Here is a 16,002-nt window from a genome sequence, read left to right as displayed (position 1 = left end):
TTTCCGCTCCTCGTTGTGATTCCCATCAGGAGATTTTCGAGAGAAGCCGCTCTTCTCCCACCCTCGTCTCTGCCCAATAAACTATTGCGAACCGAACAGCAACTACTACTACACGACGCCCGAAGCATCGAGCCCCGGCCGAACGCCCTTTGCTTCCATCCATTCACGCCATCTGAAACGGGCTGGCTGGAAAGAGAGATAGTTCCGCATCCATCGGGCCTCATCTACACAGTCTGATCGCCTTCCACCCGAGTCTCGGCCGCCAACCGACATCAACCTGATCGAGGACTTTGCTGTTCCCAACTGCTGCCTCATATCCCATTCTGGATTGCGAACCTTGCCGGGTTGTCGAACAATAAGAAACATTCCCAAGGAATCCAGGCGCCTGCTTCTGATTGTTGTGGTGCATCGTCTCCGACGACAATCGTCAGGTTCCCTAAATCGGGGTAGTCGCACCGTATTAAAACGAATACTTTGGCACACAAGACCACTTTTCCCTTTCTCTCGGGGGTGCATGAACTCTCCTCATTAACCCTCAAACACCGCCCTTCTCCGATCAACCAAGCATCGCCTGCCTTTCCATTCAACGGCTTTGCCTGGTTATCGGCGGTCTTTCTGTATTCTTATATATTATACCGGACTCCGCCCTTTTCCTATCAATTTCCCCCCTTCGATTGGATTGATAGTATTACACTTTCTCTTTTCCTGGCACGGCTCAGAGCCTACCCGACAAGATGAGGGAGGTTAACTTCAGTATCCCCAACGTCAACAAGGCGTCAGTGGGCATCACCACTGCCCTTTACGACCGCCGGGCCCTCGATTGCACGTCGACCCTTCCGCTGATCAACTCGCTCAACCATCTCGCATACCTCACCACATCATCGGCTCGCATTCGAGACATTCTCACGGTCGATGGTGGCATCGAGCGATTGGTGTGCATTTTGAAGCAGGGGCGCAGCAAAGACATGATGGACATGTGGAAGTGGAATCTGGCTTTCCAATGTGTCGTGAATATTGGAGTCCGTGGCACCGAAGGTGTCCGGACGAGAGTCGTCGAAGCCGACATGGTGCCTGTCATTGCCACAATTCTCGACAACTACATCAAGGTGATTGAGAAGTGTCGCGAAAAGGCCGAAGAGGCCAAGCAGAAGCAGTTGCAGGACCACCACCACCGTCACCGGAGTCATTCCCACAAAGAGTCATCATCGAAATCTTCCACATCATTTACCAACAGGTCAGGGCGTCTGGAATTCGAGCAGCGACCCTTCCGCCGACAGGCTCCCCCGCCGTCCATTGACATCTCGGCCGCCGCATACAGTGGTGCTTCATCATCTTCTTCGGCTGCTGCCCCGGCCGCCGAACAGTCCACAGCCGCCGAGGCTTCGACCTCGGCCTCACAGTTCTCAGTGAGCTCTCCGCCAGATCGCGCTGCGGCGCCCAGCCACAGGCATCACCACCATCATCACCATCACCGCCATGAGGGTCGTCAGAGCTTTGCGTCTCCCTCGCGCCCCGTCGTTCAACCGCTAGCGACCGCGGTGCCTAACGCAGATGGCACCGAAAGTTTCATACGCCCCGTCCGCGATGCCGATCGCCTTCCTTCGATGGTGCCGGTGATTCCCAATATAAGTCTGACTTCGCAACCAACATCGCCAACAACACCCCTGCCGCCGCCTCAGGTCCGGTCCCCTTCGGTACGACCCGGATCGAGCCTGGGACCCAATGCTCGCTCCAGGAGGCGCCCCTCGATACGACACCAAAATTCGACTGCCGATACCGATGATTTACAAACGGATAGTGTGCAATCAGACGAATCTGGCGATGCTGAGATGTCTGGCACTGCGGAGGTGCAGACCACTGTCAACTTCCAAGATATTGCCATGGACGAGGGTGATAGCACCTTGGCTGGCGCCGCCCTTGAGTTGACGACTCCTACCGTATCCGAGGTACCGGATGCCGGCACGTTCAACATCACCCACCGGGCACCTGTGGATGGGAGCATCCCCAATGTGGCGCCCACGCCAGTGCCTGCGATTGGGTTGTCTCCAAACCGGCCTATCGTTCCTACCCCTCAGCCAACGATGCCCAACCATTCGAGCGTGCCTCGTTACTTGCTGGATCGCCCCTTACCGCCCAACCCGCAGATGCTCGCGGCCATGCCTCGGGAAGAAGACGTCCTGATGTCGTTGCAACTTCTTGCGTACGTTTCCAAGTACTGTAACTTGAGGTCGTATTTCCAGAAGAGCCACTTGGTTCCCCGACTAAAGATCGGAAAGGAACTGCAGTTGCTCGACGGTGACCATGTGACCATGGAGTCTCTGGGACCCCAGGAATACGAGGAGGAGCACTTGTTGCCCAACGACTTCAACATTTTCCCCTTGGTGGAGAAGTTCACAGTCCGATACCACAGCACCGACATGCAATACTGGGCTGGCGTTGTTATGCGTAACCTTTGCCGAAAGGATGATACTCGGGGTGGGATTCGGCAATGCGCCTACTACCAGTGCGGCAAATGGGAAGAATTCACGCGCCAGTTTGCTAAGTGCCGTCGGTGCCGCCGTACCAAGTACTGCAGCAAGGAGTGTCAGAAGAGTGCGTGGGCATTCCACCGCCACTGGTGTGTGGCAGCCTCGCAATGATGACCTCCACACGACGACTTCGACGAAAACTTTCAGCACAAAACACAGATATACACACGACGGATCACGCATTGCTTTGCTCCAGGCGTTCTCAGCATAATGTCTATTTCATCGAGTTTATTCCTCGATCGAACTGCATGGCGAAGCAAGCATTTCACACTTTGGCGTCCACGCTCTGATACCACTGATTTCCCTCTGCATAACGGGTTTCTTTTGTGTTATACTTCTCTTGGAGTGTCCCACGTTCGCCGGGACGAGAAGCCGCAAGGCGTAGCGAGCTGCGATATCCATTGGTAGCACTCGCAGTGATTATTACGAGACTTGACAGTCCTACAATACTTCACTCACTACGCCGCGCAAGACGGCGTTTACACGGTCTCGAACAGAATCGCTTCGATGTGCAGCAGTATACCCGCCTGCTACTGACAGTGGGCCTTTTTCTTTTCTTTTTATCTTTTAATGTTTCTGCACAGCGAACAATGCCCTGAAGGAAGGGGAAAAAGAAGGCTCGCTCGCAACTCACAGCACCGTGGTGCTAAGAGATGTGCCACCTTCGGCCCTTCAACTTAGATTGTCCCTCACTATGCTACAAAATACATGGCAAGGAGATCTACGGAAACCCATGAGGAAATCGAGACGGAGCCTGCGGGCAGCCAGGCCATGGGCCTGAGATAGTGCCAGGATCGGGATGTTCGATTCAAGCTGGCTATAATGAAGTCCGGTACTCCAAGGCGTCCAATCGGAGAGGAAAAATTGGGCTTTGGTCTCAGGCTTGGAGATTCACGCTTCGGGGAATTGGGTTGACTGGTAGTGGAACGGGCTTCCGGAAGAGGTTGCTCGGCAGCTGTATCTTTTATCCAACAAACAAAATAAAAAAGATCATGAAGTTCAACAATGTTAGCTGCCTCGTGCTTGATCATCGTCTGTGAAAATGACTGATGCCATTGATACAACCTACGTCAGGGGTAGGGGCCGTCACCTGTGTTGCTGGTTTACGATGACAGTTCATGGTCCAAGAGAGATAGCTCTATAATGTACTCCGGAAATGCAAACGGACTGCTACCGCCTGAGTCGATGTTGAACATTGGGGTATACAGGAGGTCATACTCGACCTGGTTATAACCGGGTTGACAAAATAGCTTCGGCCCGGAGGCAGGGACTAGACTGTATTGTTATAGGCCATCGTGACGGCTGTTATGCCAGATGTCTATCTACATCATTGGACTTGTCCCACGTGCTTGTTGTTTATATGTCGTTCGTTCGCACGTTCGCATTGCGTATGCTTCGGGGTCAGGGCTGGCAACGCTTCGCATTGCAAGTTGCTCGACTCAGGCATGCCCTTGTAGAATCTTGGGAGGCGAATGACTCGGGGTACATCACGCCCCTTTCTGTGTATGTACATAAGGTAGGCAGCGCATATATCCTCGTTGAGCTGTATCATACCCCTTTCCAGAAGGACCGCCATGGTTCGTTTACACACATCCATCCCGATACCTCGATATCGTACTGCCGTGTTTGATCGTCTGCCAATGTGCACCTTCTGTCTCTCATCTGGCCTTTCACTTTTTAACCGACAGCTGCCTCCGATGAAATATGCCTTGGCGTGGTTCTACCAAGAGGTACTATCCTGCCTCCTTATCACGATAAGCTCTTCTATATGATGGATTACATTATCGTCCGAACCACTACCACCACCCGGACAACCTTCGCTACTATTGCCAGTAACATCCCATAGCGAGCGGTCAAGATTACGACGAGGTACGTGCTGTTTCGGATGGGCGGTTGGTCTGCGAAGCGGATTTAAGCTTGTCTGCTTTGGTGCAAACCTAAACCGTCCTTGATCGTCCGGGGGGTTTTAGGAGTGAAACCTGTCAAAGTACGGACTGCGATTCTTATATTCATGCAGTCGAGAGAAAAAGGCTTAGGTCGTCCCAAGTCGGGCAATATTCCGTCCGTAATAGTCGACGGCAACTCGCAATGTGTTTGCATAGGAGTATAGTATGCTGCATTTCTATATATTTACGGGAGTTTACCTAATACGATGAAGAGAATCCAAACATTTTGAACGTGGCCACCACCTGCCTGCCACCCACATGGTGATCTCCGAACTCGAAGGTCGCGGAACGTGGATTGAGGCGGCGGGTTCGGGTCTAGGAAAGCCGCCCTGCCCACAGTTTGGTGGGGGCTGGAAAGATGCCGCGGGCGCGCTACCCAGGACCTGAGACTGAACCCCAACGTCCAGTCAGTCCTCCAACTTTAGAAAGGTACCTGGAGCACGCACAAGCACAGTACATGTCAAATACGACTGTCTTCAGTTGACGGATGTCAGTCTTGATTGCAAGCCGCTGATCTCAGGAAGGGGCACGCATTCTTTGTTAGCTGATTGAAAGCCAAACCAACATCGGGAGGGAAAAGGACATCGCATCAATGTTTTACGAGTAATCAAAGAGCGACAAAGGATCAGCACATCCGCGACCTATTGCATCGGCAAATCGCGTGGTCTGCAGTCGATTCTGCTGCTTGATAGGCAGAGAGATGTAGCTGGATAGCGATAATGAATAGGGGCCACTTCAGGATGGAGGGGCCATTCCCATTCCTAGGTGAGGTACCTCCTAAAGGTTCCTGTTCCACCGTCCCTGATCGCCCGGTTGTGATCAGGGAGCTAAGTGCGCCGCTGTAACATGGGCCATTTGCAAGCACCAGGGTGTCCTAACCCGGTGATTTGTCGCTGGCAAGCCACGCCACGAAGCCCCCTAGGGGGTTTTAGCTGGTTGGGTTTGGGGGGGGTCCCGGTGGTTTTTGGGGCGGCCAAAACTGCCCAGCAGAGCCCCCGAGAAACAGGGTCCTTCACTGGACGAACCCAGGCTCTGCAGAGGCTTGCTGCTTTGTGCCTGTTTCATCGCGCCTGATGGATTCCAGTCAGTCAGTCAGTCAGTCAGTCAGTCAGTCAGTCAGGTACAGACAGACATACCCTGGGGGCATCTTCTGCTCCGGTCCCGCGGGTTGGTCCAGTCGTTCCAGTCGCTCCAGTCGCTTGCTGGCCGTTCTGGTCCGTGGTTCAATGCTGGAGGCGCGCGTACTAGACGTACAAGGTACTGTAGGTACCTCTGGACCACCTTCCCTACCCATTGAATGGTTGTGTTATATCTTCTGAAACTTATGACGCCTGTGCTACTACGTGGTACTACTTTGACTTGCGGCTGCTGCAACCACCAGTAAGCTGCTCTTGGTGGTGATAATAATAAACGCTTTCTCTTGTTCGAGGATTCCCTTTCTCTCTCTTTTTCCTTTCCTCACCTTCCGGTCCTTTCCCAAAATACCACCACTGCCTACCTTTACTACCCCTCACCTCCCCTAATACCTAAAAGCCCCAACGGTCCGGCCCGCCCTGTTGGTTCTGCTGCGTGCGTCTGAATCAGTCAACTTGTGTACTCCAGCAGCATCTAGCTCGATTCGATCTAGGAACACACACACACACACACACACAGTCTTTCCGAAGTGGCTTACCAAGTTCACTTCTCCAACGGCCACGACCTAGAATAAACGCTACTCGTACTCCTACTTGAGCCCCAAGTCGACCTTCCACGCAATCAGACAACATGGCGACTCGTCCTACTCTCTTCACCCGGGGCCTGTCCTCGCTCTCCCAGACCTCGGATACCGGATCGCCCAATGTCAGTTCGCCAGCAGAGCAGCGCAGCGATGCTCTGCGGAATTTCCAGAAGACGATGCGCCCCCTCCACACCCACCACGTTTGGGATGTCTACTTCGATAGGTGAGCAAGCCCGCCTACCCCTTCTGCTCCTTCTGGGGACAATCACACCCTTACTCTTGCCTTTCTGTATCTTGCGTGTGCATGCTGGCTAACAATGGGACTCTTTTTCTCCGAACTTATAGACAAGCCAAGGACCAGAAGCCCCCGGAGGACGGCGCCTACCAGGTCTCGTTCGAGAAGCTAGACACCAAGATCGAGTCGGTGCAAGATTTCTGGCGCTACAACAACAACTTCCCCGTCGACCAGATCAAGATGCGCGAGTCCGTCTACCTGTTCAAGAACGGCTTCAAGCCCGTCTGGGAGGACCGCAGGAACATCCTCGGCGGCAGCTGGACGTTCCGCGTGCCCAAGGCCAACGGCTCGGAGTTCTGGGACCGGGTCCAGCTCATGGCCATCTCGGAGGCGCTGCAGAGCGTCCTCGAGGAGGGTACGTTCTTTTCCCGTGCAGAGATCACATTCTTCGAAAGGCCCAACAAGCAACTAACATGAATCAACTATGGTTATAGGCGACCAACTTTGCGGTGTCGGTCTCTCCGTTCGCTTCAACTCGCACCTGATCACCATCTGGCACCGCGACGCCTCGAAACAGAAGTCGATAGACGCCATGCTGGAGTGCGTGCTCGAGCAGCTGCCCGACAACCTGAAGCCGAAGCCCGACAACTACTTCTACAAGAAGCACTCGGACCACGCCGGCTTCAAGGCTCCTCCGGAGTTGCAGGCCGTTCTGGACTCGCAAAAGAAGGCCAACGAGATCGCCAACAAGACCAATGCCAACGAGAACGTCAAGGTCACCCCGGCCACGGAGGAGACTGCGTAATGTTTTGTCGAAGAACAACATGCATGATACGATGATGGAGTGTGGGCAGCACTCATGGGTAGGTAGGAAAGAGCATATTTGAGGAGAGGGCCAAGGGAAGAACTCAGGAATCAGGGGTTGTCTCGCGAGCATTGCATTGTGGGCAGGAATCTTTGGTCGGGAATTTCAGGAATCTGAAGAAATCATGTTTGTCATTGATGAGATATCCTCCCCTTTCTTACGACTATGAGTTGCATCAACGGCGTTGGTTTAAGATTCATAAGCCTCGCGACATACCAAACAAACGAATAAAAAAATTCAAAAGGGGGGGCAAACCACACTATAGTGAGTTTTGCTTCTATATACCAATATGAAAACAGGGTATCATGTTTCGCCGTTGTTACTGCCATCCATCCTCTTGCCTCAACCACCCCAATCGGGTAGTACATGTACTGCCAGTCGTAGTCGTGAAATGTGTATCCCATATAGCTGAGTGGTAGCTCCAGCATAGAGTGCCCTGCAGGTCTCCGTACCGCCTGTGCTTGATGCACAATCCCAGCATGGCGGCCCGCGAATTGCACCCTTGAAGCTCTTCCGCCGTGATCTCATAATGCGATCTCATAATGCCAAGACCAGGCTTCTGGAAGGGTAGCAAGCGCTATGGGGAACACGATCTGGCAGCAACCTTGTTCGCCTCGTTAAGCCCTTTTTAGGCTTCTTCTTCTTCATTTGTTCCTTGCCCGCTGTATATATGCCGCCCGCACGTGATATCATATCGTTTCGTTTCCTTCACTTCCACACCCCGGCCCGGCGCATGACCTCCTCGAACTCGGCGCGGCCGACGCCCCGGCCGACGCCGGCGCCGCCGTTGGCCTCGAGGATCATGTCCTTGAGGAGCTGGTCGTCGACGTCTTGCTTGAGGGTCATGGCGACGCGCTTGAGGTGTCCCAGCGTCAGCACTGGGCCGGGACCACCCTCTTCGTCATTGTTGGTGTTGGTGCTGGCGGAGTTGCCGACGAAGAGGCGGAAGGCCTCGTCGACTTCGGCGGCGTGGGTCTCGTCCGTGGCGTCGTCGCGGGCGTGCAGCTTGAGGGCGCAGATGGCGACGAAGGGCTCGTAGGGGGCGAAGCCTTCGTCGTCGGGGTCGAGGATGGAGAGGAATTCGCGGAGTTCGGGCTTGGTGGGGGTGAGGTTGAGGGCGCTGTTTTGTTCGGGAGGGCGGATGTTAGTAAGTATCCGCTTACATGCAGAGATAGAAGAAGTATGCAGTTGATCTGTCGGGGTTGGGAAGCAGCAGCAGAAGAAGAAGAGAGACGAAGTGGGAGAAAAACGTACACCATGGCGCGCCGCACGTCGCTCGTGGGGATGACGCCCTCCTTCTCGCCGTCCATGGGCTCCGAGAAGAGGGCGAAGGCTCTTTGATCTCGGCCTCTTCGCGCGCGGTGATGTTGTGCTCTTTGGCTAGTTTGGACTGGCGCTCTTTCGGGGCGGCGGCCGAGGCTGCTGGGGCGGCGGCTTTTCGTTTCGCGGGCTGGGTGTTAAAGAGCTGGGCTTTAGTCTCCGTGATATACATAAGCGCAGAGAGGGTCGAATTGGGTGGGACTTACCATTGTTTCTATGAGTTGTTCGCGAGCGCAGAGAAAGAAAGGGAGAGTCGCGGCAAAAGGTACCGCTTGAATCAATGCAGGTGTGTAAGTGGTATTTCCAGTGGTGTTGCGAGCAGTACGTAGCGGAATTTACGAGACCTTTGGTGACGCTGATGAAAGACGTTGCCCCACTGCGGAATGCGCGCCGTTCTTGGAAGGTGGGGGGCACATGCTTTAAGCATTGTTCGTTCGTCTGGGGTAGACTAGCAGCAGCAAACGGTGTTGATGAACACAGGTCGATGCGAAAGATAACTTGTCTCATTTACGTTTGACATACATGTCTTATCGTATTGCGTGAGTATCGTCCATTTCTAAGTAAAATATCACTTAGGTATACCATCGCCCCCCTTTCCTGAGGAAGCAACAGGTAGCTCACGACACGCCAAGGGGATTTATGTAACAGACCTAGCAACTGAGATGATTTGATCCTACCCGTGTTCCCAAGGCTCAATATGACCATCCGTCTCAATGTTGAAACATGGCTGCCATTTGTCTTGCGGAAAAGAACCGCAAGTCTAGATGCCGTCTCGTTCAAATCTCTACAGTCTACTTCGTACAAACTCAGACACGAGACCCGGCCAGTAGGCCGACTGGAAGTAACTTGAGTGCGCCGCGACGTCATCCCCTTGCGCACACAGCGGGTCGTCGACGACGCAGTAATCGCGGAAGCGGTCCGCCCAGAGACTCAGCTTCTTGAGCATGGCTTCGGGTCGTGGGTAGCGCTGTGTATTTGTTAGCAGGGTCTTTGTTAGCCAGGTGGAGATGAAGGGAGGGAAGACGCACCCCGTCGGCAGCAGAACCGTTCCCTACATTCCATGGCATGTCCGCGTTATGGTGCAGCTCGCCAAACGTCACGACGGCGGCGATGTGCGGACCCGGGAACTCCTCCGGCGCGAGGGCTGGAGAGGTAGGTTGGACGCACGTCCCCGTCAGGTCGAGACCGTCGCCGCCGCCCGCAAACAGGTCAGTCGCCAGCGCGCCGCCCTGTGACCAGCCCGATACCACGAGGCGGGAAGTAGGACAAGCGGTCGCGTACGCCGTCAGGTTCCCGCGCAGCAGCCGGATCCCGTCGTACTGGTCCTGGCAGATGGTGTCTGCGCCGCTGGTGGCGTTGTAGGCGATGGACTGGAAGCCGCAGGTCTTGTTGCTGCTGTTGGAGACATCAGTGCAGATGGCGTCGGTCATGCTCGTCTGTAGGCCTGGGATGGACTCGCCGTGGCCGCGGACCAGGAAGATCTGGACTGAGTTGCAGGTGGCGCTGTTGGCGGCCGCAGACGCGACGGCGCTGCCGGTGGCGGCGACGAGAAGACCAGAGTAACGCATTCTGGGCTGGCAATTTGTTACTAGATTATCGGTTGCTTTACAAAGACATCTTCGAGGAGAACGGCATCATATATCTAAACATATGCCTCTCCACTGCGGCATATCCCACTTCCCTTGCAAAGAATGGCGATCAGGTAACCTCATTTGCTTGCCAAGCTTCTCCATCTTGTGCACTCTATACTTGGCAAGAGGCTGGGTTTCTGGGCCTTGCACGAGTAAGGAAGCAGGAATATATTGCTCCATTGCCAAAAGGGGATTGAGGTATATGTATCCCATCCCAATTGGGCTTTCCTATTGGTTGTTGTATGGGTATGCTGCGCAAGAACAGAAAGGGGTATGAATGCGCCGGCACATAAGCAAGGTATATACGTTTTGGCAGAATGTATTCCCCTGTCTAACAGCGCTTTATGAAGGCTCGTGCAGACTAGAAACTCCAAGGAGAAATCTAGACTCTCACGAAAATGGTGACGCACATGATAATGGCATTGCTTCTATACTGACTTGTGTCCTAGGCAATTAGTAGAATATAGGCGTCCCAATACTCCCCATGTGGTTAGAAATGTGGCTGCCCCACAGAATGTCCTACGTCTTACAATTCCGTCGGCTTTGGGCCCGTCGGCCTGGGAATGGTCGGCTTCGGCATCCCACCTCGCCAGACCAAATTGCGTGCTTCTGCCATTGAGACTTGTGATAAAAAACACCTGTTTCTCGTTTGGAGTTAGCAATAAGGTAAAATTATCGTATACTTCGATAATTTCATCTTCAATCTTCCAGATACCTTACATTGGCCGTATCGTCACGCTATCAAAAACATCGACTCATACCTATCTTTTTTCACCCCACCAACCCCCACCACCATCACCAAGAAAAGCCAAGAAGAAGACGATCAAGCAAACAAGTCAAGCCAATCACCACGTCAAGATGGCTTCCGCACCCGATATCAAGGTCAACAACCTGACCTACACCTTCCCAGACTATTCCACGGGTGTGACCGGCCTCAACCTTGCCGTGCCCCCGCGCAGCCGCACCCTGCTGATCGGCGCCAACGGCGCGGGCAAGACGACGCTGCTGCGCCTGCTGGCGGGCAAGCGCCTGGCCCCCAGCGGCGCCATCACCGTGTCCGGGCTGGACCCGTTCACCGACGGCCTCGAGGGCGTCACGTACCTCGGGCTCGAGTGGGTGCTCAACCCCATCGTCCGCACCGACATCGGCGTCGAAGAGCTGCTGCGCTCCGTCGGCGGCGATGCGTACCCGGCCCGCCGCGACGAGCTCGTGGGGGTCCTGGACATCGACGTGCGCTGGCGCATGCATGCCGTCTCGGACGGCGAGCGGCGTCGGGTTCAGCTCGCCATGGGCCTGATCCGGCCCTGGACCGTGCTGCTGCTCGACGAGATCACGGTCGACCTCGACGTGCTGTCGCGGGCCGAGTTCCTGGGCTGGCTGAAGCGCGAGACGGAAAACCGCGAGTGCACCGTCGTCTACGCGACGCACATCCTGGACAACCTGGCGGGCTGGCCGACGCATCTGGTGCATATGCACCTGGGCACGATCCGGGAGTGGGGGCCCGCGGAGCAGTTCCTGGGCGACGCGACGGGGTCGCGGACGGGGAATAGTCAGTTGGGCGAGCTGGTCCTGGGCTGGCTGAAGGAGGATCTCCGGGCGCGCGGGCCGCGGAGCGAGGTCCAGCGCGGGGCGGAGGGGAAGTCTTATGAGGCTGGGGGGCTGGGAGGGTACGGGCTGGAGAAGAGGGTGGACGAGTAGAGAATTGGATGAGGATCGGCGAGTGATAGATGGGGCAAGAAAGAGGAGGGTTGCCAGCGGGCAATGGGTGATGAAGGGTGCACTTAACTTGCATTCTTTGGCGTTTTACAATGGTTGGGTTCTTTCATGATCCTTAGCATTTTCGAGGAGTCTCAACGAAGATACGAAAGGGGCATTTTAGTGTACTAGGCGTTTGGGACTTTTGATGCAACAACATAAGTGCGGTTTCATCACCGGACTAAAGGGCAGAGTTCTTGGTTAAGTTTTGATGCATTTCAGATACCCCCTTTCAACACGGGAGACATACAAAGTATGTAGAGGCACTATATAGAGTAAACACACTACCACACAAGCAAGTTGGCATGTGCTTGATTACTACATTCAATAATGACATCTTGGTCAGATGCAGTGACATCTTCATAACCCCTACTTCCTCTACGATTTCTTCATGAGCGTGGTCATGGTACAGTTCATCAACTCAGCCACGCCGCTCATGCCATGATCCTCGAGATGACCCAACACCCCCAACCTATAGTCGTCCCAACTCAGATTTACTCCTCCATCCCTCGCGAGCTTCGCTAGGGTCGACTTGGTCACGGGCCCGGCGTGCCTAACGTCCAGATCGCCGAGACCCTGCTCGACCTCCTCGAGATCGCGCAGATGGGCCGTCGCCAGCGCGCCGAACGCAGGCGACGCCGAGAGCGTGAACATGGCGGGCAGGGCCACGTTAAGGTTGAACCCGCGGACGTACGCGGCCAATTCCTCGACGACGCCCGCGGCCAGCAGGCAGCCGTGCGCGTTGGCGTCCTTGGCATTGAAGGCGCGCGAGCGCCAGAGGCAGTTGCAGACGTCCATGAGGAACCCGTTGAACTCGTTGATGTATTCGACCGAGTACGTGTCCGACATCTTCCTGGAGACGACGGTGCCCGCCATGGCGGCCTGGAAGCCAGCCTTGTAGCGCGCCAGCACGCCGCACAGGCGCGACACGGTCGCGGGGCTCGCGCTGAAGTGCAGGATGTAGACGAGGGGCGGGGGCGGGATGACGATCTGGGCGTGGCGCTGGAGGTGCGGGTTCGAGGCAATGCGCGAGGCTTCTTCGTAGAAGTCGAGGACGGCCGAGTGCGTCGCGATGGTGCTGCTGTTGCTGTTGCTGTTGCTGTCGTTGGAGGAGGCGCCGGCGCCGGCGGTCTGGAGCACCGTCAGGGCGAGCTTGTTGACGTGGGTAACGAGGTCTGGGATGGCCGACGAGGTAGAGTCCCGGCCTTGCGGCTGCGCCAGGAGGAAGGCGGCCCAGTTTCGCAGTAGCGAGGTGTAGCAGCTGAGGACGGCCAGTTGGGAGCTCGGGGTGCCGTCGAGCACTTTTGCCTCGAGGCGCTGGAATACTGCTTCGTAGAGACCTGAGAAATCGGTGGAAGGCAACGGTGCATAGGAGAGCACCTCGAACATTGAAGACCGACCCCGCCCATTCCACGTCTTCAATACCTCGCTCAGTAGACTGAGGAATACCGGGGGTAAGTTCCTGGTGGCCCTTGCATAGTCGCGCATGATCTCCAAGGTGCCCTCCAGCTCCGAATCGCCGTCTCCGCTCACGAGGTCCTGCGCGCAAGAGACCAGCCAATTGTTGGCGCGCTGCAGCGATTCGGCGTCGGGCCGAAGCAGCAGGAGCTTCTGGAGCAGAGGGTCGGACAGGACCGAGATGAGCTGGTTGGGCATCTCGATGGTCTCGAGGGCCTTTACCAACCCGTCGGCGTTCTCGATCTCCTCGAGGGTGACGGAGCTCTCGTTCGCGTGCGAGGTGTGCACCTCGGGTATCAGCGCTCCTTTCCTGGCACCGCCGCTGCCGTTGCGCGCGACGTGGAAGGCGTCCTGCACGGCGTTTGCGTTACGCGACGTCTGAGCGTGCGCGCTCTGGATCTCGTCGAGCCGCTCGCGCCAGGCCAGGTCCGGGTGCTTGAAGGCGGATGCCTTGCCGCGCGTCGCTTCGCCGACGATGATCTCTGGGTAATAGTCCTTGAAGACGCGCAGCAGCCCCGTGAGGGCCGGGTCGCTTCCCGTCTGCCGGCTCAGTGACAAGAGGGTCTGGATTCGGTACGGGCGCACGTGCCGGCGCCGGGTGATCATGGCGAGTAGTTGGCATAGGGGCGACCGCAGCGCCGCCGTGTCCAGGAGGTTGAAGAGAACCGGGTAAGACTGGGACAGGGCATTGCCGTCGACGACGTGGTGGATCATGATGATCCATCGGAGTAGGGCGGCCTGGATGGCCAGCGAGGGTTTCAGGACGCCATGGCCCAGGCAAGCCACGACCTTGATGACGATCTCGCTCGCTACCTTGGTTGCCGGGTAGAGGTTGCGTATAATGCTGTTGAGGCTGGCCTGGTCGAGGTAGTTGCCGGCCGAAGTGGTGACCAGGTCAATGAGCTCTTTCAGGTCATCGGGTAAGACGCCATTTTCGTAGCATGCCGACCCCAGAGTCTCGACGGCGGGCTTGATACTGGTACCGCGACTTTTGGCCTTTAGCTTTGCGCCTGGCACGGCGAGTTAGGGAGGGGCTCGTGGATGGCTGCGACAATGGTTGGGGAACTGGATTTGCCTACCTTGGATCACTTCGGCGAGGCTGCCCTTGAGGTCATCATGGCCTGACATTATGGAGCAGCAAGTTGCCAGAGATGTGCATTTGATTGCATATATCGTGAAACCACTTTATGAGTTGCGGCGCGTTAAGTGCTGTGGTTTTGACGCGCCTAGCACCAAAGCTGTCTGGCCAATCAGGGTTGTGGGCTAGCTGTGTGTAGGCCAGTAACCTTGGAAGGTCCCTCCTAACATGAAAGCCAATGCGCCTACCCTCCTACGTACACTTCAGGCGACGGGCTGGCTGCCATAACCATAACCAGTACCGTATCATGCCGAACAGACATGAATGAACCAGCAACTTTCTAGCGCCCTTTTTTATTTGCATGTCTACTTAAGTATATGCTGCACGATTCTTGGAAGAATGCCCCGTGTCACCAGAAGAGGGAAGGCACAACCCACTTGACTTGTACCTCCCCAACCGGTGGGTATTTAATGAATCTGCCTTCCATGTTCGCCTCTGGCTGGCTGGGCGAGCTGCTCTCCATTCGATGTCCGCACTTGACCTACATATATGGTGCACATACATTGATGCATCCCTTCAACCGTGTGCGGCCTTGGTCGTATCATATGCACCGTATGTACGACATAGCGCCCAAACCTGTTCGGACTTCGGCTTGGGCTGACAGCAGCTTCACCGCACCACACCCTGCCTTGTTGTCAGCATCTGCCTAAGTAGATGCCCCCGGCGGCGCAGACCCTTAGCTCGACGTTGTCTACCCTTATATCCTCACCGGAAACAAGCAATGCTGCTACACAAGCCTCAGCTTCCCTGTGTCTATATCCACTGTCTGTCGTGGCCAGCGCTCCTCAATCCTTCCGATCCAGCTTGTCTGTCGGTGTTGCCCCGGAACGTTGACTCATTGGCCTCCAACACGCTCCCGAAGACCATATGCCAGTCTGATGGTGGCCAACTCCTCCCCAACAATGCATGGCATGTCGAGTGCTGCACTTGACAAGAACTGCCGGGGCATGACAAAAGCATGGACTGCATCGGAATTTAGTTCCATTACCTTTTTATCCCCGTCGGTCATCATTTCCGTGACTTTGCTCATCACCACGCCACAATAGTCTCGGCCTGGCATAGTTGCTCGGGCTGGTGTTACCCCAAAATCCAGTGCTAGCAACTCACTTTATCGACTGCATAGAGGTTGCGGAGTGCGTTGGGACCCCAAGAGCCAATAGCACTCCAATCTCACCACCCAACAGCCATCAGAAGAACTTTTCTGAGAGCCGGTGGAACGCCAGAGAAATTGATCAAGTTGCAAAACGGGGCAACACCTGCGAACTCATCGTCAAGGCTATTGGGCACATTTGCTGCCTGTGCGACCTGGGCATGCCCTTCCTACGCTGCCCACGAGGAGGGCAGTAGGTAACATGCCATGTCCTTCGCCAACGCGGCTGCGGGGCAGGGGCATAACCGACTGGGACGTC

General features: G+C 55.6%; 6 protein-coding genes across 6 annotated transcripts; 3 read left to right on the top strand and 3 right to left on the bottom strand.

Moving 5' to 3' along the window:
• Nucleotides 1–734: 734 nt before the first annotated feature.
• Nucleotides 735–2,639, top strand: PG997_013729 (MYND finger; the record flags this gene model as incomplete). The annotated part of the gene is made up of 1 exon (XM_066818043.1): nucleotides 735–2,639. One exon carries the CDS (start codon nucleotides 735–737, stop codon nucleotides 2,637–2,639), a length of 1,905 nt encoding a protein of 634 aa, XP_066663735.1.
• Nucleotides 2,640–6,238: 3,599 nt separating this feature from the next.
• PG997_013728 (Eukaryotic initiation factor 4E) lies at nucleotides 6,239–7,231 on the top strand (the record flags this gene model as incomplete). The annotated part of the gene is made up of 3 exons (XM_066818042.1): nucleotides 6,239–6,414; nucleotides 6,537–6,841; nucleotides 6,921–7,231. The coding sequence occupies 3 exons, from the start codon at nucleotides 6,239–6,241 to the stop codon at nucleotides 7,229–7,231; spliced, it is 792 nt and encodes a 263-aa protein (XP_066663734.1).
• A 768-nt stretch (nucleotides 7,232–7,999) lies between these two features.
• On the bottom strand, nucleotides 8,000–8,601 carry PG997_013727 (calmodulin; the record flags this gene model as incomplete). Its single annotated transcript, XM_066818041.1, has 2 exons — nucleotides 8,000–8,411; nucleotides 8,546–8,601. The coding sequence occupies 2 exons, from the start codon at nucleotides 8,599–8,601 to the stop codon at nucleotides 8,000–8,002; spliced, it is 468 nt and encodes a 155-aa protein (XP_066663733.1).
• A 794-nt stretch (nucleotides 8,602–9,395) lies between these two features.
• On the bottom strand, nucleotides 9,396–10,179 carry PG997_013726 (acetylxylan esterase precursor; the record flags this gene model as incomplete). Its single annotated transcript, XM_066818040.1, has 2 exons — nucleotides 9,396–9,578; nucleotides 9,640–10,179. 2 exons carry the CDS (start codon nucleotides 10,177–10,179, stop codon nucleotides 9,396–9,398), a joined length of 723 nt encoding a protein of 240 aa, XP_066663732.1.
• Nucleotides 10,180–11,100: 921 nt separating this feature from the next.
• Nucleotides 11,101–11,940, top strand: PG997_013725 (uncharacterized protein; the record flags this gene model as incomplete). Its single annotated transcript, XM_066818039.1, has 1 exon — nucleotides 11,101–11,940. The coding sequence occupies one exon, from the start codon at nucleotides 11,101–11,103 to the stop codon at nucleotides 11,938–11,940; it is 840 nt and encodes a 279-aa protein (XP_066663731.1).
• Nucleotides 11,941–12,375: 435 nt separating this feature from the next.
• Nucleotides 12,376–14,583, bottom strand: PG997_013724 (Mis6 domain-containing protein; the record flags this gene model as incomplete). The annotated part of the gene is made up of 2 exons (XM_066818038.1): nucleotides 12,376–14,465; nucleotides 14,535–14,583. 2 exons carry the CDS (start codon nucleotides 14,581–14,583, stop codon nucleotides 12,376–12,378), a joined length of 2,139 nt encoding a protein of 712 aa, XP_066663730.1.
• Between the last annotated feature and the right edge of the window lie 1,419 nt (nucleotides 14,584–16,002).

The sequence above is a fragment of the Apiospora hydei genome, assembly GCF_038363865.1.
Source record: "Apiospora hydei strain CBS 114990 chromosome Unknown utg000009l_segment0_segment0, whole genome shotgun sequence".
Taxonomy (NCBI): domain Eukaryota; kingdom Fungi; phylum Ascomycota; class Sordariomycetes; order Amphisphaeriales; family Apiosporaceae; genus Apiospora; species Apiospora hydei.
This window is presented reverse-complemented; position numbering and strand designations above follow the sequence as displayed.